This window comes from Pseudophryne corroboree, chromosome 4, assembly GCF_028390025.1.
Source record: "Pseudophryne corroboree isolate aPseCor3 chromosome 4, aPseCor3.hap2, whole genome shotgun sequence".
Taxonomy (NCBI): domain Eukaryota; kingdom Metazoa; phylum Chordata; class Amphibia; order Anura; family Myobatrachidae; genus Pseudophryne; species Pseudophryne corroboree.
In genome coordinates, this window is record NC_086447.1 from 823,453,814 (window position 1) to 823,481,426 (window position 27,613).

Here is a 27,613-nt window from a genome sequence, read left to right on the forward strand (position 1 = left end):
TGATGTCAGGTAGAGAGTAAAAGGCAATGGGTGACAGGAGAGAAAAGTGATGGGGAGAAATAGTTGGAGACAGAAAGGCAGTAGGATCTATATTTGGGACACCGGTCTAGATGGGAATGGGGTAGAGAGATGGTGGTGGGAGGGGGAAACACTAGGCTGTAGAAGGGGGTACACTGGGCTGAATGAGGGGATGTTCTTGCTGAGGGGCAGTGAGATGGGGCAGGGGGCTGGGAGAGGGGAGACACTGGGCAGGCAGGGTGGTAGATACTGGGATAAGGGAGTTAGTGAGATGGTGGAGGACACTGGGCTGGATTGGGGGGCCCAGGGCACTATGAATGGGCAGACACTTGGCAGGATGGGAAAGGGGCAGTGAAAGGGGTAACACTGGGCTGGTGAGGAGGGATCAGTATGTCTAGACTCACTGGGGGGTTCTAGATGGGAGAGCAGTGAGAAGATGGGAACAGTGGGCTGGTTGGGGAGGGAAGGGGAAACATTGGGCTGGCAGGATGGGAGATACTGGGGCTGGGGGCAGTAATGGTGGGGGCACCAGGCTGGAGAAGGGGGCAGACACTGAGAGAACACTGGTCTGCTGCTGTTGCTGTCTGGCCCTGCACATGCGAGTGCAGCACCACACACTCACTCAGTAGCCCTTCCCGTGTACCTGCACCCTACCTGCTTCCTCGGTCCCCAGCTCAGCTCAATCACCCCTGCACTGCCAACTCTGTGCAGGGATCTGTCTCCTGGTGGCGGGTCCGGCTTGCTCCATCTAACAGGCGGCATTGGCGGCTCTCACTCCCCCACTCCCCCGCAATCATCGTTCCGCGGAGCCCCTCCTCCCCCGTGTACTAGTGCAGCCAAGGAGAGGGTGACACTAAAGTCCGGATTAAGCCCAGCCCGCGAATCAGAATGCAGGAGGCGGAGCTGGGCTGATCGTTCCTTGGTAAGCTGCTACAGGAAGGAGGGACTGACAGCCGGCAGCCTCATTGTGCAGCATTAAAAAAAAAACACCTCCTAAATGACAGGGGGGGCACGTGCCTTGGTGCCCCCCCCCCCTGATTCCGCGTATGTGCAGCTTATACGTAAGGGACATTATGTGTATGAGGGCATTAATAAAGGTTGGCATAATGTGTAAGGCGCATTATGTTTATAAGGACAATAAAGTGTGTCATATGTGTAAGGGGCATTACAGTGTGGCATTATGTGTATAAGGTGCTCTTCTGTGTAGCATACCATATAGAAAGGGCACTGCTGTGTGGTCTTATGTGAATAAAGAGAAATATGGTGTGGTGTAATGTGAATAAGGAGAAATTCAGTGTGATGTAACGTAAATAAGGGGCACTACTGTGATGCAGTGACGTGCGGTGGGGGTGAGGCAGAGCCTTTCCTGTCATACTAATGTTTGGACCAGAGTTTTGACAATATAAAGTATATGAAAATACAAAGAATATGTTAGAAATATCTTCTTTGTATTGTTCTAATGAGTTAAAAGTCTATGGCAGGTGAGGCAGTGTCTATTTTTTCCGCACATCTCTGATAAAAACTCAGCAAATTTCCAGGAGTTTATACTGCTGCACCTGTGCATAATGCCCACATTAACCCTTTGGCTCATATATTGTGTGTAAATTTGGCTCTGGTACTAGCCAGTGCCTCCTGATCCATTTACCTCACCACATGTAACGTATATAAGGTAAAGTGGTACTACTGTGTGATGTAATGTGAATAAAGGACACTATCGCATGATATAACATGATTAAAGTTGCACTACTGTGTGGCGTAATTTGAATTGGGGGTACTATTGTGTGGCCATTCCCCTTCCTAGCAAGATCACGTCCTTTTTTGGGCTGTGTCCCGAATGTGCACACTGTTCCTATTTAAAATATAGGGGGTAGTAGCACCAAAATGAGGACTGCTATGGGTGAGGGGTGATGGTGCCGGGAAAGGGGTGCAGGGCCAAAGGCGAAACTAGCGGTGGTGCTAGGGGGCACCAGCCAAATTCTTGCCTAGGGCATGATTTTGGTTAGGGCCGGCTCTGCCTCAGACTATACGTTCTCTCTCCTGTTCCATGTCTCCAGTCACAAGGAGTCCCAAGTGCCAGATGCGTACAGGTCTGCCATTGTGCGTAGGTATGCATTCATTACCTAATCATGTGCAAGCTGGCATGGTCCTCACTCTGCAGCAACCCCCCTGAGTACAGTATAAGCTGAATTTAGAAAAGGGTCATGCTCGAAACGTCACACAGCACTGTGCAATTTTCTCTGCATGTGCGTCTGAATTCCTCTGCTGTGGTTGGTAGGAATAAGCTTAAGACCCCAAGCCACCCCCCGTGTCCTGATAATGGGGGAAGCATGTGTATTTGGGGGAGGGGGTTATTGCCTAAAAATTAATATGGTCAGAAGGAGGTCTGATCACTTTGTTTTACTGGGGAAATAGCTGCGTAACCATTAATCTACATGCGATAGACCAGCAGATAAAATTAAATCTTTAGGTTTTATTTTATGAAACATAAGAGTTATTAATATTGGTCTTTTTTTAATATCTTACTGTACTTGCCTTTTGTAACATTCAGGATAAACCGACAACAGAGGCAAAACTAATTCAATAAAATATAAAACCTGACTCCTGTCTCAGGTCAGGTCTGAGTGACACTGCTTTAGAAAGAGGCAAACGATTGCTCAGTAGACGCATCATTTTAGTATTGTGTTTATATCCTTTAAATGATGCTCTCCTGTGTTACTTTTCATAATCCCTGTTTGCAAACAGTCACAGGCGTACAGTAGATTTGTCTGTCAAGCTGACAATAGTAAACGGCGTGTTTTGTTTTATTGCTTTATTAGTTTTGCTACTGTCTGTAAATGGCTAAGTTGCAGCCACGTTATGTACAGGCGCTGCTTTGTTATTATGTTGGAAACAAATCCTCCATTTACCAAATATTTAAACCACTGCTCCGCTTGTCAAGGTAACACGTATTTATATAAGACTGAATAAAAGTCATACCTGCTAGGTTGTGATTGTCTGATTTTCATACATGTCACCCCAGTGCCACAAATTGTCCGCTCCCATGAGAGTAATCTGATGTTTCATTTTCATCCAGGAACAAACTCTGGCTCTTCGCAAAGAGGGGATCGGAGTCATCCTGGATTCTGAGCTGCCTCATCTCATTGGCATTGATGACGATCTTCTAAGCACCGGCATTATATTGTATCACTTGAAGGTAAAAATTGCAGCTTTCCTCTCACTGTCTCCTGTCCTCTGTTTAATCTCTTCAAATTGCACGCAGGCTGATCTCCCTTTAATGTAAATGTCGTGCCTAATAAGTGTCAACAAATGAGTTTGTTCCTTGTTTTGAGTGCATAGACACAAATGTTTTATAACTGAATTGCAGAGTAAAAAAAAACAATAATAAAAAAATATATATATATATGTATACCGTATATATATAAAAGAGGGGGTACCCACTTGCGCTAAGTGTGAATCTAGAGCAGTACCTCTAGAAGAACATTCTGTTAGCCAAGGTTCAAAAGTAGCACCTATCAAACAGATCTGAGGGCGCTAGTTATTTATTCTGTTCCTATCTTAAACCGTCCATAATACAAATATTATTTAGAGATGAGTATTTAAAAACACATATAATAATAATAATAATGATTCATTTGGCGCTGATTATTTGGGTGGTATGGCTGCAATTTTTATAAACATTGTAGGGCATTTCTTACAATATGTTGTTCTGTAAGTCTTTTTTTTTCTTCTTGTTTTGTTCATATAGTTTCTGTTTATGTGGTTTGTAAGGCGCTGCGGAAGCTTGTGGCACCATATAAATAAAGGGTAATAATAATACCACCTGTGAGTACACTATACAGATTTCCTAAAAAAAAACTCTGTCTATGCAGCCTTCCTAAATGCTCCTCTTGTATCACAACAAAAACATATATGGGGTCTGCACACTGGTTTGTTAATATGTTACATCAAGAGGTCAGTGATAGATGCTCGTGCGGTTTTCTTTTTGTTAATGGACCCAATCCATCTTGATACACAGATGTGTGTCCTCATTTAACTATCCTTCTGGCTGTCCATTAGTTACAGTAGTTAGAGCAACATGGAGATAAGATCAACATGTGATAAGGTGCCGCAAGCTATTATTCTATAGAACTGTGTTGTACTAGCTTGTTATACCTTATCACAAGATGTCTAGCACATCACACAAAAGCCATGCATATTTCCTGTCACGAGCATAGTTCTATAAGGGCGGGATGTAGTTACGAGACCGGCGTTCAGGATCCCGGCTGTCAGCATAACGACGCCAGAAGGCCGACAGGGGGCTAAGGGCTATTCTCACTCGTCGGAATAGAACCTGTGGTGAGCGCAGCGAGGCACCGAGCCCGCAAGGGGCTTTGTTGCGCTCTCCCTCCTGTCAGCATTCTGGCGGTCATGATCCTGGCATCGGTATGCTGACCGCCGCGATCCCGAACACCGGTCTCACATACCCAACGCATTAGGGCACATCTGTACCACATCTATTGACAAATCTGTCAAAGTTAAGACAAGATAATGAATCTGTGTTTTGTCGTTTTTCTTGAACATATAATCAAAAACCTTTACCAGATATCTTTGAGATTGTACTGTATTAGCAGTACTTATAAATCCTTTTAACTAACTCAAAATACAGTAAGCACCATAGCAGGGACTGTTTTCCGCGCTTTGTGCGTCCCACCACCACAAATGTGATGTCACAAATGCTGTAGGGTCAATAGCGAGGCTTCAACTGTAGCTTTATTACACCACGAACAGTAAAATAACTTTATTAAAAATACAATGATCAATAGCCAGATGTATTATCTATTGCCCATAAACCCCTCCAACTACGCAACAGTTAAGGTATCCCCGCAGTGACGGACTGGGGCTCTGATTCAGCATGGGCACTCACCGGGGGGTAGGGAGGCGCGCACGTCACAGGGGGCGCGCCTCATTAACCTCGGATTCAGTCAAATTGTACGAAGATAGATTAAACAATGCTATTTGCGAGTTGTCTTGGTGTTTTTCTCTCTTTGATTTCTGGTGCCTGACACCCCCTCTCCTGCAAGATTTTCTAATTCCCTAACTGGTGGCACCTTGCTGCGGGTAAAAACCTTTCCCTCTAAAAAAACGTTGTCTAGATTAGCAGAGTTATCTGAATCACTCTGGGAGGTGTTGGACTCAATATCTGTAAAATGTCTAGGCTGTTGCCTTCTATATGTTTGACCCGTTTGCCAATGACGCCTATTTGTTTGTGGAATCAACCAAGGATAAGCACGAAAATCCCTGTAATCCTCTTTTACCTTTTTATATTTTCCTTTCTTAAATGCTAACAACTCTGTCTTAAACGTGGCCACACTTTCCTCCAATTTAGATAGCCAGTCAGTACTACTATCAGCTTTAATGATATCTAATCCTGCTGTCTCACAAGAACGGATATCCTTCTCCACAGTTTTAATGTCTGCGTTCACCTGCTGGATGACCAAGAGCATTAGATCAAAACTACATTGATTCCGGATGAAACCCCATTGCCTACAGAATTCTTTACAGTTACGTCCCAGAGTGGGTTGGTTTTTAATCCTAAAACCCCTGGGGACTAGGTTTTTCTTATGGTACTGCGACAATTTCAGTCCATGTAATTCAAGCTCCACAAGTCTCTTACGTAATCTTAAAATATCAGAAATAATTTCCTGTGGGCTATCCTGATCAAAAGCTAATTGTTCAGTATTTGAAAAAAGTATATTTTGTCTAAAAATCTCTTGGTCCCAGTGATATCGCCGGCACTAAACTCCATGATCTTTTATACATACACTGATAAACAAAACTAAGCACAAAATGCTAAAAACCTTATAGCATGTGCATAAGTTGCACAGCTATATATTACATACAAACAACATATAACATATAATTAAAAATAAAATCGTGGTGCAGTCCAAATCCAATTTATGGAAATAATCTAGTATACATCATGAACCGCACAACACTGTAAATCTCCAACGAAGGGTGCCAGGTCAAAAACTTTTTCAATATAGATGCAACAACACCATGAGGCTCCAGCAGGGGCTATGTTGTAGAAGAGACCAGCACTCCATATGTAATCAAGCGTTTTTTATGCCATTTCAAAACACATCATAACAGACTTTCTGTGCAAATTCAGCAGATTAAGTCATGTTTTCAATCAGTAACAGGTTTCTCACAAATCCTGTTCATACTGGGGATATGCATCCTACCCAGCAAGATCTCCCAACGGCCGTTTCGGCTACCGCCGTCGTCAGGGGAGTGATTACCACCAATGGGCCAATCTTGCTCTTTTTATACCCAGTAAATAGTCAAAGTGTGCTCACCTGTCCTATCAATCTTCCTCATCTCCTCCAGATGTTATTGGAAGGCGCGTGAGCCCAGTCACACAACAGACGCCGGGACGCCTGGCTGTGACGTCATCCAGCATCGCCCACCACTGTCGACGAGCTGCTTCCGGCAACCCGTCCGTCGCCTTGGTAACGGACACGCCGCCTCCTCACATCACGTGACCGTGACGCAATTCACTGCTCTTCTCCCCTCAGCAGTCTCCTTACGCCATCCTGAGGTGGCGAATGCTTCTAGAGAATCGAAACGGAGCGCTGTGCTTTCTGTGCTTCTATGAATCGCTCTCCCCATACTAGTGTATGAGGAAGCGATATCTAAACCAAACAGGGGCACAGCTGGAGAAATCTGAGATTTCTCCTCCGTAACCCCTTCTATGAATAGGAGGAAGCAGTGAAAAACCCTGTTATCACTATTAAAGGGGTTTTCACTTCTCCATAAATAGACCCCATGATTATGAGGCATTACATGTTACACCATGCAGTAGTAAATGTATGTGGTTGTGAAGTAGATACATGCAGCTATAGGCCCCAGCCACCATCTTGCCAGGGCAGAAGTGTAATGAATGTTTGACGGGTCCAGCACAGGCAACAGTCTGTGATGCCAGTGTAAGCCACCTGGCTACAGTAAAGAATCATGCTGGTAGCACTTATCCTTACGTTCTCCTTTACCAGGTCTCTGGGTGCTTTTACTGGTATGTCATCTCCTGTGTGATACTCTTGCACTAGTACACTGTGTTAATCACATACGCGGTGTGGACCTCCTTGTCTATGGCAATAAAGAGTGCGAAAAAATGGAAGGGAGATAACTGCTGAAGGTTGGTGTGATTACCGGGTCAACAATACCGATACATAACTGTATAATTGTAGATACACATCACACATTACATATACAATGATACTTATAACATGAAAGATTGCACACAGACATCATTTGCGATGTTAAGGTAACATACAGGGCCTGATTCAGAATCAATCACAAATTGGCCACATCTCTTACTTGGTTTCTTGGTGCTGCCGTCATGCATATGCATCATGGCATGGCTTCCGCTACATTGTGAGTCGCATAAGCATCGCAGCAACGACTTAAAATTATACATCTGTACATGGCATATTGAGGCTAGATGTATGAGGGCACATCTGTAGGTTACAATTCCGACTACACGCCCAATGGTGAACTAATACATCCTGTTACACCCAGTGTGTCACAAATGGGGATCCATCTGATTCCTTGCTACTTTGAATAGACCCACAGAGATGCCAACGTATGCCTCGGATGCATGTGCAAATGCAGGTGTGGCTACTTTGCCTGCAACTCTTACTTGTAATGTTTCACACAGTGGATGTAATCTGTAACAGACATAGATTATACAATGCATAATCAAATTCTCGTTACCTTAAATTATTTCCCTCATTTATAGATGTGTGTAGACAGAGGCGGAACTGTGGGAAGCAATGGAGCTGGCTGCAGGGGGCACTTCTCCATTGCCTCCCACTGGCCGACAATCCATCCCCACATCTGACTGGACGGAGGAGCATGTCCGTAACATAACACGGCAGCAGCAGCTGCCTCCTCGTATGCACAGAGACGAGCTGACAGCTGGCTGCAGCTAGGGGGAGCTCCAGCACACAGCTGCTCACATGGACTTCCAATAGAGGCGAGCCGGCTGAAGCTCTCTTTTCCTCCGTCCTGGTGATAGCAACAGGTAGGCACTGGAACCACCTGCCTCCAGCTGCTGCATTGTGTGTGTGGTGTATGTCTGTGTGTGGGGAGGGGGGGGGGGGGTGATTACCGGGGGTATCTTTAATAAATGTTGGCAACACTGTGTTTATGTGTGTGAATGGTTTTAAGTGAGGTGTGTATGTCTGTGTTTTTTAAAGGAAAGTTGTGTGTTTAAGTTAAAGAGGCGTGTGTGTGTGTGTGTGTGTGTGTAAGTGAAAGCGGCATGTATGTCTGTAATTGTGCGTGTGAAAGTGTGTGTAATTGTGTGTGTGTGTATAAATGAATTAGGCATGTGTGTATTTGTGTGTGTGAAAGTGATGTGTGTGTGTGTAATTGTGTGAAAGTGGCATGTGTGTAAGTGTAAGTGGCGTGTGTGTGTGTAATTGTGCATGTGAAAGTGACGTGCGTGGGTGTAATTGTGTGAAAGTGGCATCTGTGTGTGTAAGTGCAAGTGACGTGAGTGTGTAAGTGAAAGTGGCATGTGTGGAATTGTGTGTGAAAGTGACGTGTGTGTGTAATTGTGTGTAAGTGAAAAAGGCGTGTGTGTACGTGTGTAAGTGAAAAAGGCGTGTGTGTGTAACTGAAAAAGGCATGTGTGTAAGTAAAAGAAGTGTGTGTGTGTGTGTGTGTGTGTGCAAGTAAAAGAAGTGTGTGTGTGCAAGTGTAAGAGGCGTGTGAGTTAGTGAAAAAGGCATGTTTGTGTGTGTGCTTTAAGTGAAAAAGGCATGTGTAAGTGAAAGATGTGTGTGTTTTAAGTGAAAAAGGCATGTGTGTGTGCAAGGAAAAGAGGCATGTGTGTGTAAGTGAAAGAGGTGTGTGTGTGTGTATGTCTATGCTACTATTGTGAAAGGCATCTGAGTATGCTGCTACTGTTCACCCTGAGTACCAGATATCTACATATGGCATATATGTGTGTGTGGGGGGGAAAGGGGGGCACCAACATTTTATCATGCCTCCGGGCCACTGAGGCGAACTTACGCCCCTGTGTGTAGATAGTTTCATTGTGTATGTGTATACTTGTGTTTTCCTGGTCCTATTACAGTTCCCATGTGGTTCAGTTTTCCATATATTGCGTTATAGAAATCCTGTAGCACGGTGTGGATTAACAGATAGACGGGGAAAAGGTCTACAGTCAGTAGGTTGACACCATATGGTCAATAGTCACTAGGTTGACCAGGTCAAAAGGTCGACATGAAAAAGGTAGACATGAAAATGGTTGACACAATAAAAATTTTTGGGGAGTGTTATTTTGTATCTTTAACCACATGTGACCCAAATTAGTAGAAACGTGTCCCCTCGCGGGCTTGCTTCATTCACCGTGCTTTGGACGTGGTGGCTTGCTCTGCTTTGGTCGCCACAAGGTACTACAGGTAATAGTTTGTAACATGGAGAGTAAAATCAGCAAAAGTTGTAAAAACATGAACCCCCTCCCAAAAAACGTGTTGACCATATGTGTGTCGAACATCGCCTTGTCGACCTAATGTACCTGTCAACCTTTTGTACGGTCTACCTTTTACATGTCGACCCACTGCCTATCAACGTTTCACTGTCTATCATCCACCTCCCCCTATAGCAGTATCCTTTTTTTAAATGCAGAAGAGCAAAACAAATTACCAAATGTTCCATTCCCAATATCCCTTAGTGTCATTGGAAATACCCCTTCTTCCTCATCCTTCTGTCTCCCTAGACTTTTATTCTATACCGCCTATGTTTATTGGGCCATGCTGGAGGAAGAGACTAGGATTTCATGTTACCTCTTTAAAGATCAATAGTGGAAGAGTAAGAAGGATACAGTATGGTTTACTTTTCTTCACAGGTGTTTCAGTGTGTAGGCTCTTGTGTGGGCAGTAGCCATGACTCCATTGATACGCAAGTTGTGATCAGTGCCGTAACTAGGGTTGCTAGCACCTAGGGCAAATTAACAAAATATATAGACACAACAATTTTATTTTGAGCCAAATATTAAACACTCACTGGAAACACAATTTAAGGAAACATGAGCAAAGCAAAACGTCCATTTGACAATGATCAATACCACACACACACACACACACACACACACACACACACACACACACACACACACACACACACACACACACGTAGTGCAGATGGCAGCGCCATCTAATTATGATGCTACAAGGATATACAACCTTCTCTTGGCCCATATTTCTGATGCTCAGATCTTCCATAAACCTTTGAATGCTCCTAAAAGCTTTGTCTCTGCATCTTTACTGCCGGGGCCATCTTAACAGCAGTGTAGGCCCCTGGGCACAGCAATGCACTGTGGCCCCTACCCATCCTCCAGCAGTAGGGGTGGGGGGTGCTATCAGCGGCAGCTTTGATGACCCGCGGGCGGTAGTGGGTGTTCTATCTTCCACTCAGCATGTAGGACCTGGAGCAGTAATTTCTGCTAGTTACTCCTTTACTGCATAGATGGTGGGAGATGCGGTGAAAGGGAGAACACTAAACTGTAGAAGGGGGCATTGCACTGAATGAAAGGGCCCCAGTACTTGACTTCCAGGGCGGTAGGGGGTGTTTAATACGCAGGGGAGGGGTAGATAGTGGAGTGGGCTTAATATTCATAATTTTCTGGTGAGAGGGCATCTTGCTTGATTGCAGATATCTCAAATTCCTGGAAATAGATTTCTTAGCCTTAGCTTTCAATGGCATATAAAAGTAGAGAGTCCCACCTTTCAGGAAGTACTGGGGACTTGAGGATCAGAGATCAGGAGCCAGAGCAATCCACCAACGAAATTATATAACTGCATACCAGGCATGTGGAGCTGGAGCAGGGAACAGCTGCTGGAAGGCTGATATCTCTGGTTCTGGGCATAGTAGAGACAAGCTGCCAGTGTCCAGTGAAAGGGGAGAGTCCCAGCTTTTGGAGTATACCCAACTACTCTAAGTCAGACAGAGCCTGAGATATCTGGGGGGAAGAACAATTAACAGGCTCGGATGGGGACGACTGCTTTGAAGTTGGATATCTCTGGTTCCCCAGGGCCGATTTTCAAAAATCTGGTAACCCTGGAAAGAGCTATCAGCATAGGGCCCTTATACTACTGAGGCCCTTGGCCAAGTGTCCATTGAGCCCATACGAAAAGACGGCCCTGTTTACTGCGCTTCACCTTTATTTTCATTGTTCCTTTTGCTGACACGTGAAGCATGGCTTGAAACTACGCACTTCCTCAACGTCTTCCTTTCAAACACACTCTCAGCTGGTGCCGTTGTTCCTCACTACAGAACTAGGTGGATTGAAAGACCTTAGCTGTAAAAAGGACTTTAAGCCATAACAACTCATTTGATATTGCACCTTGCTCCGTGCTGTGTTCAAATGTCGAGAAATGTTATCCCATATATTTTCCAGATTATGAGCTTAGAATGGTACCTGCCAGATGGGGAATAAAGCAAGGGGAGAGATTGACAGTTGAATTGTAAAAATTGCAGCTGAGCAGTTGTCTTACTTCAGTGCAATATTCAAGTGAAAGTAAAAATACGCTACTGTAGCATTAGGGCTAAAACACACTACCCGGCTTTTGCCGGCCGGGGAAAAGCCGGACGGCTTTTTCCCGTGCCGGCATTGTAGTTAACAGTGTGAGGGGTAGGGTCCCTTCACACTGCACGGCCCCGGCCCGGCTGCCGGGTTGCAGCCGGGTCTCACCACTGGAAGGTCCGGCTGCCGGGCGGCCGCCGGGCCGTCTTTGCAGCCAGTAAACCGTGTGTGTGAAGGGGAGCTTTCACACACAACGTTTTTTTCTGAATCCGTGTCTGATGCTGCGCATGCGCACAGCATCACACACGGCTCAAAGCCGTCATGTGTGACAGACACTGCCGGTTTCTCCCGGATGGCAAAAAGCCGGACAAAGTTTGTCCGGCTTTTTGCCATCTGGGAAAAACCGGAGTGTGTGTTACAGCCCTAAGGTGTACAAAAGTAGGATATATTTTGTTTTTCTCAGATGTGCATACTGTATGTTGAATGCTTACTAAATGTATCAACAAACTAACCTGTCTTAATATACTGTATGTGAACAAGCTAGCATTTTTTATTTAAATTGCATGTTACAGACTGCAAATTACTATTTGTGCTCCTACAGGGTTTTATAAATGGGGGTACTTCACTAACAATGGAACCATTGTTAAACTAGAAGTTAGTTTGATTTAAAGAGCTAAAGTTAAGAACAACCTAGTTCTAGCTTTTAAATTATTGTTGCTTTAAATCAAATGGCTAAATTGCTAAAGTCGTTCTGCTGTCTGCAACTTGTAGGCTATTAGAGTGAGATCTGTTAAAAGGGTGATTTTATTCAGAAGTTAGATTTGCGATTAAATATGAGTGCAAAGTGTATTCATCCCCCAAATTCCCCTTACCTTTTATTTTTAATTCAGATGATTTTTGGTGATTTTATTCTACTAAGTAAAATAGTTTTTCCTGCATTCCTTTGAATGGAAAATGCATTTCAATAGATTCTGAAAACACTTTGAAATGCATTGCCATTGAAATGAATTGGAAAATTCAGCTAACTAAAATTCATATTTCCATGTTTGTACTCTGTGACTGTCTGAGGTAGTTACAGATCTTCAGCCTCATCGAAAACAGAGGCTGGCTAAAAATAAAAAATTCTGCTGTGGAACCATTTAATAATAATAATAATAATAATAATAATAATAATATGTATATAGCACTTTTTTCCTAATAGGACTTAAAGTGCTTTACAATTGTCTTCACCGCTCAAAAGACAGAACAAGCTTAACAGTAGATATAGTGAAATGCTTGAGTAAATAGGTAAGATGTGACATGCTGACATTTATAGTTCTGCAAACACCAGAGTATCCAAGAAGTCTGTTTCTGCCAGGGCTAACTGGGACATATAGTTTTACAATAGTATTTAATCTCTTTTTGACTTCAAAAAGTATAATATTTATCTATTTACATTTCTGAGCATTTTCCATTCATTTAAATTCTTGTATTTTTGTTGGCTTTGACCATTTAAACGAATGGTCAAGTTCACACTCTTTGATGGCTTTCATTCAGCCTAGACTGTCCTGAGCCACTGAGATTATTTAGGGAGATTTCCACCTTACTCCATACTCCACTGTGCAGAATTTGATCTCTGTGAATGCCATTTTATTTTTTTTATTATTTTAGAAAATAAATTAAGACCTGCCGATTTGTCTTTACTATACCAGATGAATGGCAACTAAATAATAGTTTAGTCTGTACAGGGCCGGTTCTACACCTCGTGGCGCCCAGTGCGAAAAAGATACTCCCCCCCCCCCCCCCCCCCCCCCGCCGTGGCAAAACAGTTAGTTCACGAAAGATAGGGGCGTGTCTTCATAGGGGAGGGTCGTGGCCACAGTTATGCCCCCAGTAGCTGTGCCCCCAGATTTGCCCCAAGTAGTTGTGCCCCCCTGTAGATTTGTCCCCAGCAGCTGTGCCCCCAGTTAATTTGCCCCAGTAGCTGTTCCCTCTGTAGCAGTGCCCCCTGTAGTTGTTCCCCCTGTAGCAGTGCCTCCAGTAGCTATGCCCCCAGTTGATTTGCCCCAGTAGCTGTTCCCCCTGTAGTTGTGCCCCCTGTAGATCTGCCCCCAGTAGCTGTGCCCCTTGTAGCTGTGCCCCCTGTAGTAGTGCCCCCAGTATGTGCCCCCTGTAGTAGCGCTGCTTTGAAACCATAAAGAAAAACAACAATACTTACCAGCCTCGCTCCTGCTACCGGACTGCTGCTGTCTCCGGGCGCCGGCTCCTCCCTATGGGAGAGACGTCATGACGTCTCTCCCATAGCAGCGCCGCACTGACACTAAGGGTCAATTTTGACCTCTAGCGTCAGTCAGCGACGCCGACTGCAGTGGGCGCACACGGCGCTTGCTGCAGCCGGGGAGCGGGGAGGGAGGTAGGATTAGTAGCGGCTCTTGCTGCGGCGGCGCCCTTAGAGTAGCGGCGCCCCGGGCAAAAAGCCTGCTTGCATGTGGCAAGAGCCGCTACTGATTCCAAGCACTTCAACACAAAAGCCATTGGTTTATGTCATGCAGATCTAACAAGACCACGTGTCTGCAAAATTTATTATGGCTCTGCATCTCTGGCTATATCCAGATGTAATAAATGATCGCAAATAGGGCTGAGCCTGAGACAACAACTGAAACGGTAACATTCTCACCCTTTACACAAACTCACAACTGTGCCTGCAATTCCTATGGTGAGGATTGAACCTTCACTCTCTAGTTTTGTGGGATAATGCTGGTTTAACAGTTTATGGGGGTATTCAATTCGTGCTGAGTTTTTCGACATCCGGAAAACCGGCACTAATTCGACCACTGGCTATTCAATCGCATGCGTTTTCGACAGGTTTTTGCCATACGTTTTCAAAAAAAATTTCCTTGAATCTCGGCATGGGCGAAAACGGACAAAAAAATTGTCAAAAATGCCCGCAAATTCGACAAAATACGTGGATCGGCGGCGAATTCGCCGTTCCACGTGGTTTTCACCCGGACAGATTTTACGACAAGTCGAAAAATCAGACCAGGCTTTGAATATGTCGAATGTCATTTTGACCTGCAAACTGTCGAAAAAACGGCACGAATTGAATAACCCATTTAGTAGAGGTAGATGTTCTGTGTTGGGTAATATGACTCACCGCTGTAATCCCAGCTATATTCTTTCAGTTAATCGTTAAGAGCTGGCATCTTTCTCACCTTTTTAAAAAAGTGGGAGGGGGGAGGTTGATAGAAGTATAAAGCAACAAATACTACACTTTATACTGCTTTAAATCCACAGACACCTATTCGACATTTGAGGGCATATCGACCCACGATAATTAAGCATTCAGCTTGCTTTGAGTAGCAGTGGTTGATATAAAATCACCCGAGCCATTCAACCTTGCTCCGTAATGGCGGCAGCTGATGTGAAAATCCTCTGTTCCCGCAATCTTTATCACCGTTACTTCTGTAGCAGTGAAAATGAACGCTGCCGAGTCTGACTCGTGAACTTGGGTTTAATAATTGGAGGAACAAAAACTTAAGTTCTACTAATGAATAATTTCACCTACTTTTAAGGATAATTAATATGCCCCTTGGTGTTATAAAGCAATATACACTAGATCAAAGCTTTGTGGTTCTTTCCAGCTGCACTTAAGTTATTAGTACAGTAAATATCTCTCACTGTACTATTCTTTTAGCACGAGTTCTAGGATATACACATGTTCTCCTGTGATGTAGAGGCTAAACATTGTTATATACAGTTTATCTCCCTGCAAGGTAAATGCCAGATCAGTAAATGGAGTGAACAATATAAATTAAAAATGTCCATTCTATTGTGTCTAGTTCCAGATTCTAGGATTCTGGAAACTGCAATAAAATATATATATTTTTTCATAATAGATTCACTTAAAATTACAATAAATAAGGAGTAAGGGAAATAGCACATATTAATATAGATGAGAAATTTAGCAGCATTATACATAACTGTGTGCATCCTTATCTAAGGCTCTACGTGCCAGTGCATTTAGCTGGAGGTGCGATCTTAATGATCAGAACTCTCCCAGCTCTTTGTTAGTGAAGGAGGAAATGTGAAGATCGTTCCTCTGCAATGGCAATGTATTGCTGCAGGGGAATCATGCAAGCGAAAATGCCTTATTTCACAAATGTATGCTGAATAAGGCGCACTTTCCAGCAAATCTTACATAGCTTAAGGTTGCCTATTTCCATATGACTAGTTTATTTTTACAGACGAATTTCCTTTAAAGTTGATCTGCAATATACTAAACACATTGCTCATTTCTCCAAGAGTTGCATAGGAAATAGAAGAGGTTAATGTTCTCATTGGTAGATATGCTCTTAGAATTCCCTGCTAAAACAGCTGACCTTTCATGGCTTCTCATTTTATATTACATAGGGATGCATTGCCTGTTCCAAAGTCAAATGATAAATCAGATTAAATATGCAAGATTAAATTCCTGCATCTATGGCTTCCTCAGAGGAAAGAAGGTGATTTTTGTTTTACCTACCTTTTGCAGGCAGTAAAGAACACACCTTGAAATTTCTAATATCCTTTTTTTATTTTTCCCCAAGGAAGAATAGGTTTGGAGCTTAAGGTTAATTGCTGTTAAAATTAGAGATGAGCAGTTCGGTTTTTATTAACGAGAGTTAGATGTAGTTAAAGGTGTTCCTAACTGATAGGTTTGTTTGCAGTGACATTTAGGATGAGAGACTAGACAGTGTAGAGCTATCATCCAAATTCCCAGTTCAACATTCAATAGGTCGGCACCATATGGTCGACAGGTACCATATGGCTGACAGTGTTTAAGGTCAACATGACAATCGTTGACACACAAATGGTCGAACACATGTTTTTGGGGGGGGTTTCACAACATTTTCTTGATTTTACTATCCACATGGACTATGAATAGGAATAGAAACCGGTAGCGAGCGTCTTTGTTTGTACTGACTGTGGTCACAGAACATGAAATAAACAAGATATGGCCCAAAAAAAGTGTCGATAATTTTTGTGCCGAACATTGGCCTTTTGACCTGTTCACCTTACCCACTGTCGACCTTTTATCTGTCAACCTTTTGACCCTGTTGACCTAATGCATATCGACCATATGGTGTCGACCTATTGACTATCTAGACAGTGTAGACCGGGGCAGATTTAGGTGCGGGCTAGCAGGGCGGCCGCCAGGGGTGCTGCAGCATGAGGGCGCAGTCACTGCTACCCCTGGTAGCACCATCGGATTTGCCTGTGGCCCCTCACTGCCCGCACCACACTGTTTGCTGCCCTGATCTCAGGTCCCCAGCCCTGAGACTTCATTTATTTAGTTATCAGCATACACAGCAGGGGAGCGGGACGGCACTCACTAAACAGCGGGTGCATGGAGACTCGCTGCCAGGCTCTATACCATCTATTATAGGGAGCACATAGAGAGACGCTGCCAGGAACAGGAACTCTACCGGATAGGGTACCAGCAAGGCTATTTATCAGCACGAGGCACACCCCGAGGGCTAGTTAATTATTCTCATCTACACGGATCCTCATTTATTCAGTTATCGGACTTGCATTTTATATATAGGTCAGCAGAATAAGATAGCTCCAAGTGTGGGTGTTCCTTATTGTATTGATCAAATTTATATAACAACATACATTCACAGTGCCAATGAGTTTTTTAATTATATGCTTATGAACTAAAGGACGTTTGCATTTTGTAAATAAATGGTATCACTTTTATCTCACATCATCCATCTCTATAGTATTTTATAAATATTCTCTGCACAACCCTAGCGCTGTCTACCCTCACTTTGTCTGACTAGTTTATACACCAGAACACTGGTGCTTTTGCAGCTGCCGGGGGTGCAGACCAATTAGTTAACCACTAAGGTGACTCCTGGGTAGCGCTACTTTTCACCTTTTTGTGGTTCCTTCACACTGTCCGCCTGCCGGCCCCTTCAATACACTGTTCACCTCCTGGCCCCTGCTTCCTGCTAGTGACATCTGAGCAGCTCTGCCTCTAGTGCGAGGATGTGGCTGCAGGATTTCGGGACAGCAAAGGAGAGGAGGCAGCTTGCTTTGCTGGGAGCTGGGGGACCTACTGCTGCGTCTGGGAGGGCTGGTGAGCGACAGTGACGCAGGCAGCGGATGACTGACATACACTCACACTCTCTCTCAAGAGGCTCTACCTGGCGGAATATGTATAAGGGGCTCTACCTTGCGCAGTTTGTATAAGTGTCTTTACTTGACACATTGTGTATAAGGGGTTCTACCTAGTGCAATGTGTATAAGAGGCTCTACCTGGCGTAATGTGTATAAGGGGCTCTGCTCTACTATGGTGTAATGCGTGTAAGGGGCTCTAACATGGAATAATGTGTATAAGGGGTACTACTGTTCAGTGTAATATGAATTGGTACTATTCTGTGGCCATGCCCCTTTCCCATGAAGCCATGTTGCTATATTTTTGCCACACGCAGTGTCCCTATTTTTAATGGAGTAAGAGAGAGGAGTTACTCATTTCTTATACCCCTTTCCAGACAGAAGCCGGGGCTTGGACCCTGTTTCCCCCCCCCCCCCCCCCCCCCCCGACTTTTGGATCACGTGTTGAATCCCAGTCCCAGCTCAGTATCCCGTTTCACACAGGAGATGAAAATGGTGGGGCAAGCATTTGGACCTGGTCATTTTCCAGGAGAAGCCAGTATAACCCTTTGCCATGTGGTTCAACCCTGACCCCCTTATTTTAAAACATATTAGTGATTTTTAAACATAATACTTAGAAATAATTATATGTCGGATTTCTTTTCCTATTTCTCTCTTCTTGTTATAGCAGTTTTTATTTTGCTCAGGTTTTGACTATTGATTTTCTGCATAATTTCATTTTGGGAGTTTAATTAGTGTTTTAATGGTATGCAGTCAACATCAGAATGTCAAATGTTATAATACCTTCTTGTCATCTAACATGTCAACATAGTGAAAGTGTCAACAATAGACATACTGGGGTTAGCATTTCTTTATTGTTGACATGCATTATGAATGTCGACATTGTAAGCAACAACATAATATTCAGAAACTTGTTTTTTCTCGTTCTATTTTCTTTTTTATTTAAAATCATAAAAGTATTTATGTTTCAGGAGGGTCGCACATATGTTGGAAGAGAGGACGCTGCGTCAAAGCAAGACATTGGTAATCTGAATAAGAATTTATTGCCGTCCAAATATTACCTACTAATGTGCACAAACATAATCTAAACTCTGATTTATGTTTATTATGATTATTGCAGTGACTTATAGCTACATTTTGGTATGGTAACATTCATTTACAGATCTTGATACAGTATAGGACTCAATTTTAGAAACATTCTATATATTGCTTGGACTCTCTCGCCCACCCTTATCACTTGCACCCTCTTACCCACTCTTATTGTTTGCACCTCCTTGTCCCTCTGCTAGTTGCTTGAATTATCTAGTTACAGTACACCCTTATCTTTTGTCCCTCCATACCTCGCTTTTGGTTTATTATGATATTACTTGCACCAATTTCTAAAAATGAAATTCCTCTCTAGTTCAGTCCCTAGTCCCGAAAATATTACATTTTTCCGTCTCCACTGATTTCCTTCTTAGTAGTTTTAGATCCGTCTTACGACATGCCTTGGTCCGTCCATGTCTCCATCCTCCACTCCCATGCTCTGTCCCGCTTTTGTCCTTGCTTTGCCTCCACCCTCTGTCCACATCCGTCCCACTCTACCTCCTCCCTCTTTCTTACATCCATCCCCGCTCCACCTTTGCACCCTGTCCCACCTCTGTCCCGGGTGGTCTTCAGGTTGCCGGCGGCTTGGCTCCCGGCGACCACCATACTGGCGCCGGAATCCTGACTGCCGGCATACCGACATCTTTTCTCCCTCTTGGGGGGTCCAGGACCCCCCTGGAGGGAGAATAGATAGTGTGCCCGCAGCGAGCCTGCAAGGGGCTCACTTGCACTCGCCCAGATGTCGGTATGCCGGCGGTCAGGATTCCGGCACCGGTATGCTGGTCGCCGGGACCCCGACCGCCAGCAAACCATATTACACCCTCTGTCCCTGCTCCGCCACGACACCCCCCTCCTTTATCGCTGTCCACCTTCCCAGGCCCATTACACTTGCTCTCTTTTATCCGTCAGTTATATTTAGTTTCTTTTATAGATTCCACATACTGCAGATACTGATCTATCTCCACACCAATCACCTACCCCTGTACGTTTTCCAATGCAAACAGCAAACAACTGGCACCAAAGAGATGTCTGCTATATTGCTATGCTGTATATTATATAACTGTCAATAAACATATTTTTGTCGCAGTGTAAAGGTCTTGCAAAGCCCCAGTTATTTTACAAGAAAAAAGAAAATTTTCTAGCACACACTTAACCTTAGGAAAATCTCATGATTGTAACAATTCAATCTTCTTTCATGGCTTGGAACACCTGCAGGTCACATCATCCCAACCCCACTGGTTGGGTTAATACTGTATCCTTCCCCTCTTCTTATCCCTGCCCTTCTACACATAATTATTATATTATTCATAAATGATTTTCCATAGATTGTTAGTGTGTTTTTGTAGGTGGACACATTTATATTCTGTAATGACATAATTTATGTGTTAGACAAGTCACTGAATGCACAATGCTGTGTAATATAATGGTGTTTTTTTTTTTTTTTTTTTTACTTTTTATTAAAGCATCACATCATACAGTATACATCAAATGTGGTGCTTAGATTTTGGACAATGAATTGAAAAACATCACATCTACAACAGCTTATCAAAGCATCATAACAGCAATACAATCATCTTCAATATAGCATGTCACACATGGCAGAATCAAATCAGTATGTAAATCAAACCATTCCCCAAGTATCCCCTTTCTCCAGGAACCCGGGCAGTCTAGTGTCCGAAGGAGCCACAGTAACCAAGAAAATTTTAAATGTCAAGCACTCTAGGAGGATATCCCAACAGCCATCTAGGAGTCTATTTACTAAGCCTTGGATAGAGAGAAAGTCGCTGGAGATAACGCACCAGCCAATCGGCTGCAAGCTGTCATTTTTCAAACACAGCCTGCGGCATAGCAGCTAGGAGCCGATTGGCTGGTAATTTATCTCCAGTGACTTTATCTTCATCCAAGGCTTAGTAAATAGACCCCCTAGTCTCTTACCAGTTTGTATTCTTTAGGGAATTTCTAATCCTTATTTGGAAATCTGATGGCAGAGTAACAATTTATCTTTCCCAAGAGTCAAAAAATGTAACACACGTTTTTCTTTATCTAAAGTCGTCTCTAACCAATCTATTTGAAATATATTATGCAATTTCCCTTTCCAAAGGGTGAGGGAGGGTTGGTTAGGAAGGAACCATGACTGCAGATCGGTTTTTCGAGCTGCTGCATTGATAGCCAAAAGCAACTTCTTGCTTCCCTTGGTGACCCTCTGGTTGCCAGGAGTGATCCCAAAAATCGCTCCAATCTGCAGTAAAAGGCAGGAAATTCTCTAAATACTCCATAGCATAATTCCTAACCTGAAACCAAAAACCTTGGAGCAATGGGCACTACCAGAAACAATGAAACTGGTCTGTATCTGGTGTTTGACAACAAGGGCACTCACCAGTTGTGGACATACCTGCCTAGTATTGTCTATAAGGTGAATAATATGCCCTGTGAGTTATGTTCAAAAACATGTCTTGATATTGGGCAGAAGGTTGTAGACAGCCCAAGTTTACCAAATTTTTCAGTAAAAACTCATAAGTAAGCATTGGAAAGTCAGACAACCTCTGCTTCACACCTGTCTGAGTATCGGAATGATCCATAGGGGACCTTAGCAGAGTGTAATGTATAGATATGGCTTTCTTCTTGTCTGGTGGAGATCTCAGCACCTTATCCAAATCATTAGACTAATCTGTTTCTTACTGTATAATGCAGGTAACGCAGAACTAACTTAATGTTGCTTTTGAAAATCCATTAATGGGTAGTGTTGGGGATTTCTGCCTAGCTTGCGCCAATGTCAAAGGTTTTTGTGTTGTGAAATCTACAATACAATCAGTATGCTTAAGTCCCTCTCGCCAAATAGCTGGAAAGCCTCCCCATGCTGGAATTCACTACCACCTAAAAATGCATATAAATTATTGGTGCATCGGAGGATGTGCCTTAATCGGTAAACAGACCACAACATTGGGTTATCTTTAAATTGCCTGATCTGCCTCCGCCTCAAGACTATGAGGAAATGTTATTAAATGACCCTGTGGCAAAAATTGTTTTTCTAATATTGTTTTGGAATATATTTCACCATCGGTTAACCAATCCCGTAAATGTCTCAAAATGGCTGCATAATGATAAGATTGTGCCTGTGGCAAATCGATACCTCCGTTGGACTCTGTTGCAGTTTTAACAAAGATATACATGGTTTCCTTTCCAGATAAAACATTTAAACAATTTATTTTCCCGCTACAGCTGCTTTGCTAATCAATATAGGTAAAGATTATAGAAGATATAAAAGGTGTGTAAATGTGGTCATTTTAATTAAACTAGCTCTGCCAAGATAGGATAGCTACATGTGGTTCCAACCCTGTAATTTCCAGTAATTGCTACTTTTATATTTACCCTGTACAATTCCGAGGGGTATTTCGGAAGTTTAATACTAAGATAGATGATATGGGATTTTGCCAAGGTTACTGGTAATCGGTTACTCAATGCCGGCCTAGCAACATCGGTTTCAATTACAGAACATCATCTGCAAACGCTGACAGCTTTGTGTTTATTATTTTAAATAAAGTATGATTAATATTAATATTACTATTCATCCTTTAATTGAATTGTAGTTCTACATGGCCTTGATTTAGAAAGTGAACACTGCATCTTTGAAAACCTCAATGGCACAGTGACCCTTATTCCACTGAACGAAGCCCAGTGTTCAGTAAATGGAATACAGATTATCGAGTCAACTCAGCTGAATCAAGGTAATAAAGCTTCAGTGTTTCGTTGAAGTGTTCTTTGTCATGCAAACTTGTTTTTTTCTAAATCTTCATAACACATTTCTACTACTATTCTCACATAAACATTGAAACTATATGAAAACTATATGATTACTTTTATTTAATTTTGTGTTTTACAATCCATGTTACGTACCACCACAGTTGAGTGTATGAATTACAGATACATCCTGACAAGTAGTATAGTGTTACGGGGGCGTCACTTCGGGCTGCCGCAATATGTGGGTCGTGGCTTAGCTGAGGGGGTGTGGCATCAGCGGCCGAATCCCATTTTTTTGGGCATTCCAGGGGTTCGGGGGATGCGGCTGCCCCCGGGGGTGCTGTGGTTGCAGCTCCGGCTTTTACAAGGTGACAGGAGCTGGGGGATGCACATAATGTTACTCTGCTCCTGAATTTATATGAGACTATTGTATAATGAGAAAAATACGCTAAATTCAGGAAAAGTACAGAGGTCCATCCATACATTTGGTCAGCTCCGTATATCAGTACGACGTACTTTGTACACTTCAGTTCCGTTTTTACACACAGTAATAAGTCATGCCTTATTATATTGCATATACAGCGGCCAAATCCAGTGGCGGAACATAGTTTTGTTATGTATAAATATTTTAAACAACTTTGTGTTTTCACAAACCCTGTTGCCGTCTTATAGTTGCTTATAGCTGACTTATTCTAAAGTTTTATAGTCTGGTCGCAATACTGCAGGTTCCATGGCTCTGCCTCTCCACCACTAGTAAATTAGTTTGGCTGTTTGTGACACACTGTGTTTGAAGGCAACAGGCTGTACTAGATTTTCCACCACACATTTCTCCATCGCATTCATTATTTATACCTCAGCAAGTTTTACGCTTGTCGGTTGTCCTTTGAGGTAGCTGTGCAATCTGTGGATGGAATGCATGCAGTATAGGTAAATAATACAGTAAATATATGTTTACTGAGGGAAACTCTACATCTGTATTGTATTAGAACTCTGTCAACAGCAAGGATGCACATGCTGATATCTGTAGTGGCTTTGCAAAATCTCCTAATTAGAGAAAATGACAGCATGAAATTAATGTTCTCTTCTATGAAGCAAAATATAGAACGGTCTGTGAGGGAAAGGGAAATCTCAGGTTTTAATTATTAGTTGACCCTATTTACCATCCGCATAGTCCAGTTCTCAGGATCTATTCTTAGTGTCTGGACTTTGTCAACTAAAATGTATTGAAACGTAATCTATCTACAATGGCAGAAGTGACTTTATGATGCAGTTTGGTGAAAATGAAATCGTGGGGGTTGCTGTGTAACAGTGTCTCCCAGCACTGCACTTACCATATGTAGCTGAAGCTGTTCTGTAGTAATTTTGGAATGCTGATGATTATGCTAATAGCATTCACAAACCTACAGTATATGTGACGGTTCCCATAGTGCAACCGAACTTGAGAACTTCCTCATTGTATTTTTAGTTGCAGTGCACTTGGGTACAGTAAATTATTTTATTGGCTGTTTTCTTCAGAATGTGGCTGAAGGAGGCTGCTATGCAGCGGGATTATTGTCAGGGTGTCTTTTGTTGGTGGGAAACAATGCTGCCGCCTTTCCATAGCCACAATACACCCACCAGCTATAGTTGTTATCCAGCAACCTTTTGTATCAATTGTTCCCAACACCTATTTGATTGTAAGCTCATGTGGGCAGGTTTCTGTTTTCTTTTTCATCCACTAGGGGTCACTGGAGTACTCTTGGGATATGGATGGCTTCCGCAGGAACAAGGCACTAATTAAATTTAGAACTCTCCTCCCCTCCATATCCCAGAGTACCTCAGTGTTTTTTCTGTGCTCATTGTAGCAACAAGGCTTGTGGAGCTTATCCACACTACTTTTGAATATTTTTATTTTTGATTTTTATCTTTTTACAACGTTTTCCACATCCCTTTCCCCCTTCCAATAGGCGTGGGTCCGGGATAGTGGAAGCTGCTACAAGCAGCTGTGGAGTGTCGGGCCTCTCTAAAAAGAGCTCCCTCACAACCACGTGCAGACAACCTGCAGGAAAGGCTGGACGGAGCTTACAGAAGAACCCCCATCATAGCCCCTCACCACAGGCGTCCAGGCATGTTGGGGATGGGGCTGTCAGCTCACGCTGCCGCCCCGCATTTGTGGGGACACTGTTTCTGTGATGTGCCGAGCCGCCCGCCGCAGCTTCCAGGACACTGCCGCTGTGAGCGCCTGCCGCCGCTACCTAGCACCGCCGCTATGTGCTGCCTCCCGCCGCTCACAGAGCCGCGCTGGCCGCATTCACCGTACATAGCCGCCGCTCCACGGCTCTATGCAGCGCGCTCCCCGGCTCCCGCTACCGCTCCCCGGCTCCCTCTACCTCAGCTCCCCGCATGTAAGCCCCGGCTCCGTGTAATAGACAGCGGTACACGGAGCACGGGGGGGGGGGGGGGGAGCACACACACACAAGGGGGGAGAAGTGTGCCCATAGCAGCAGCAGAACGCTGCATGGGTTATTAGATAGATAGGCTATTAAGCCTTTTTTAACAGGATTATTGACTGGTTATATCTGTTTGGGAAAGTTATAAGCTGCACTTTGTTTATACTGTAAGCATGGGGGCATTTTAACCATGCTTCCTGTTTCTTCCTGTTGTGATTCCAGAACGTTCCTGTACACCACCGTAAGGCGCAGGGGTGTTAGTGGGAATTTGGAATCAGACTTCATATAGACTGGCGTGCACTGCACTTGGCCAGATATATATATATATATATATATATATATATAGAGAGAGAGATACCTTAGTACTTTTTTACTGAGTCGTGCAAGTTGTCTGTCTTTGGATTTTGTGTTGTCTGTCTGCATAATGAGTAAGGCACCAGCAAAAACAAAAAAGCAGTTTCACTGCCATGTCTGTAAGAGTGTGTTACCGGATGGATCTACCACATGTACAGTATGTTTTGTGGATTCAGCTACGAATACAAGTTCGGCTCCGGTTTAAAAGCCGGTTTCATCCCTGGACACTCCATGGGCTATGCTAGCAGATGTCCTGGCTGGATTGCAATCAGAATTGGCTACCGCTCGACAAGAGCGGGAAGCGGCAAGATCTGAGTCTAGGGTGAGACCGCTAGAATTACCGGACGGGTCTCAGCCTTACCAAAAGTCCAAGTCCACTTTGGGTAGAAGGGATAAATTTCAATTGTCTTATGATTTACCAGTCTCTGCTATGTTGCATTCTGACGATTCTATGCCAGACCTCTTTGGGCAAGATGACGTTGAGGAGGGCGAAGTAGACCAGCAGTCAGATAGTGACGATTTTGACAGCCCGGGCATTGATAATCTCATCAGAGCGGTGCGTCAGTCTCTGAAGTTTACAGAAACTGAGGAGCCTCTGACAAATGATGAAGTCGTCTTTACTAAACGACAGAGAACTCCAATGTGTTCGGAATCTCTTAATAAGATGTTACTAGAAACACGAAAGAATCCGGATAAACGGTTTTCTATACCTTGCAGATTTAAGTCTAGTTACCCGTTTCCAGAGTCTGTGACAGCTACATGGGAGAATCCGCCATTGGTGGATTCGTCTGTGTCTAAACTTACAAAGAAATTAACCATACCAGTACCAACTGCTACTACGCTTAAAGACCCTTCGGATCGTAAAATAGAAGCTATGCTAAAATAGAAGCTATGCTAAAGTCCATGTATATAGCAGCAGGAGTGTTGCTTAGACCTGGGTTGGTTGGCATTTGGGTAACTAAGGCGCTAATGGTATGGATAACAGAACTCAAGTCTGCCTTACGTGACGATCACCTTATACTTCTCGCTGATCAAATCTGGGAAGCTGCTGATTATCTATGTACAGCTTCTACTATCGTCTGTCAGCTCACTTCCCGCCTTTCATCGTCGCTAGTTACAGCACGACGAGCACTCTGGCTGCGTTCTTGGCAAGCGGAGGCGGAGGTCAAAAGAGGTATAGAGGCGTTACCTTACGGTGGCGAGAAGTTGTTTGGTCCTGAATTGGACAAATGGATTACTGAGGCCACGGGAGGGAAGTCTGTTTTCTTACCATTGCCTTCAACAGTACCTAGACGGAGATACTCTGGACCTGCGTTCAAAGCCTTTAGACCTCAGTCCTTTCACGGGCGTGGCAGAGGAACAGCCACGCCTGGTAGACGAGGTCGAGGACGTGGTTTCCAACAAACCAACACCAGTCGTCAGGACGCTAAGGTCACCGACAAGCCAGTGGCATGGCGAGCTCCCAGCCCATCTCGGATCTCCAATTGTGGGGGCACGCCTTCAGACGTTCCAGTTGGCGTGGCTCCAGACGTCCACAGATGGGTGGATCCGCAATTTAGTGTTAAAAGGTTACAAAATAGAGTTCGACTGTCTCCCGCCACTGCGGTTTTTCAAGACAGGACTGCCTGTGTCGGACGACAAGAGGGCGGTTCTGCAAATTGCCATTCAGTCTCTGTTGGATGCAGCAGTTTTGATTCCGGTCCCTGTACACCAACAAGGTCAGGGTTATTATTCCAGTCTGTTTGTGGTACCAAAGCCGGATGGCTCGGTCAGGCCAATATTGAACTTAAAGGGTCTCAATCAGTAAGTCACTTACTACAGATTCAAGATGGAATCTCTGTCGTCAGTAATTGCAGGTTTAGAGCCACAGGAATTCATGATTGCACTGGATCTCTAGGATGCGTACTTACACATTCCGATTTGGCCACCTCATCAGAGGTTCTTGCGGTTTGCAATACGGCAGAACCATTACCAGTTTCAGGCTCTACCGTTTGGCCTCTCGTCAGCGCCTCGGGTATTCACCAAGGTGATGTCTGTGATGATAGCTCATCTCAGATCCCTGGGAGTGATAATAGTTCCGTACTTGGACGATTTGCTCATCAAAGCTCCGTCTCAACAGATGTTCCTCCAACATGCGTTGCTAACGTACAATGTACTGGTTCAGCACGGTTGGATTGTCAACTTCAAGAAATCACATCTGATTCCGTCTCAACGACTTCAATTCCTAGATATTATTCTCGATACGGTAAATCAAATAATTTACCTACCAGAACAGAAAGAA

At 43.8% G+C, this 27,613-nt stretch overlaps 1 protein-coding gene across 4 annotated transcripts in view; it reads left to right on the forward strand.

The window, feature by feature from the left end:
* Positions 1–27,613, forward strand: part of KIF16B (kinesin family member 16B) — a 717,875-nt gene that overhangs the window by 282,238 nt on the left and 408,024 nt on the right. For all 4 annotated transcript variants that reach the window (XM_063918524.1, XM_063918525.1, XM_063918526.1 and 1 more), the window contains exons 13-15: positions 3,092–3,211; positions 18,697–18,748; positions 22,399–22,536. In XM_063918524.1, the coding sequence (XP_063774594.1) occupies positions 3,092–3,211; positions 18,697–18,748; positions 22,399–22,536 (310 nt within the window). The remainder of the gene's footprint in view (positions 1–3,091; positions 3,212–18,696; positions 18,749–22,398; positions 22,537–27,613) is intronic.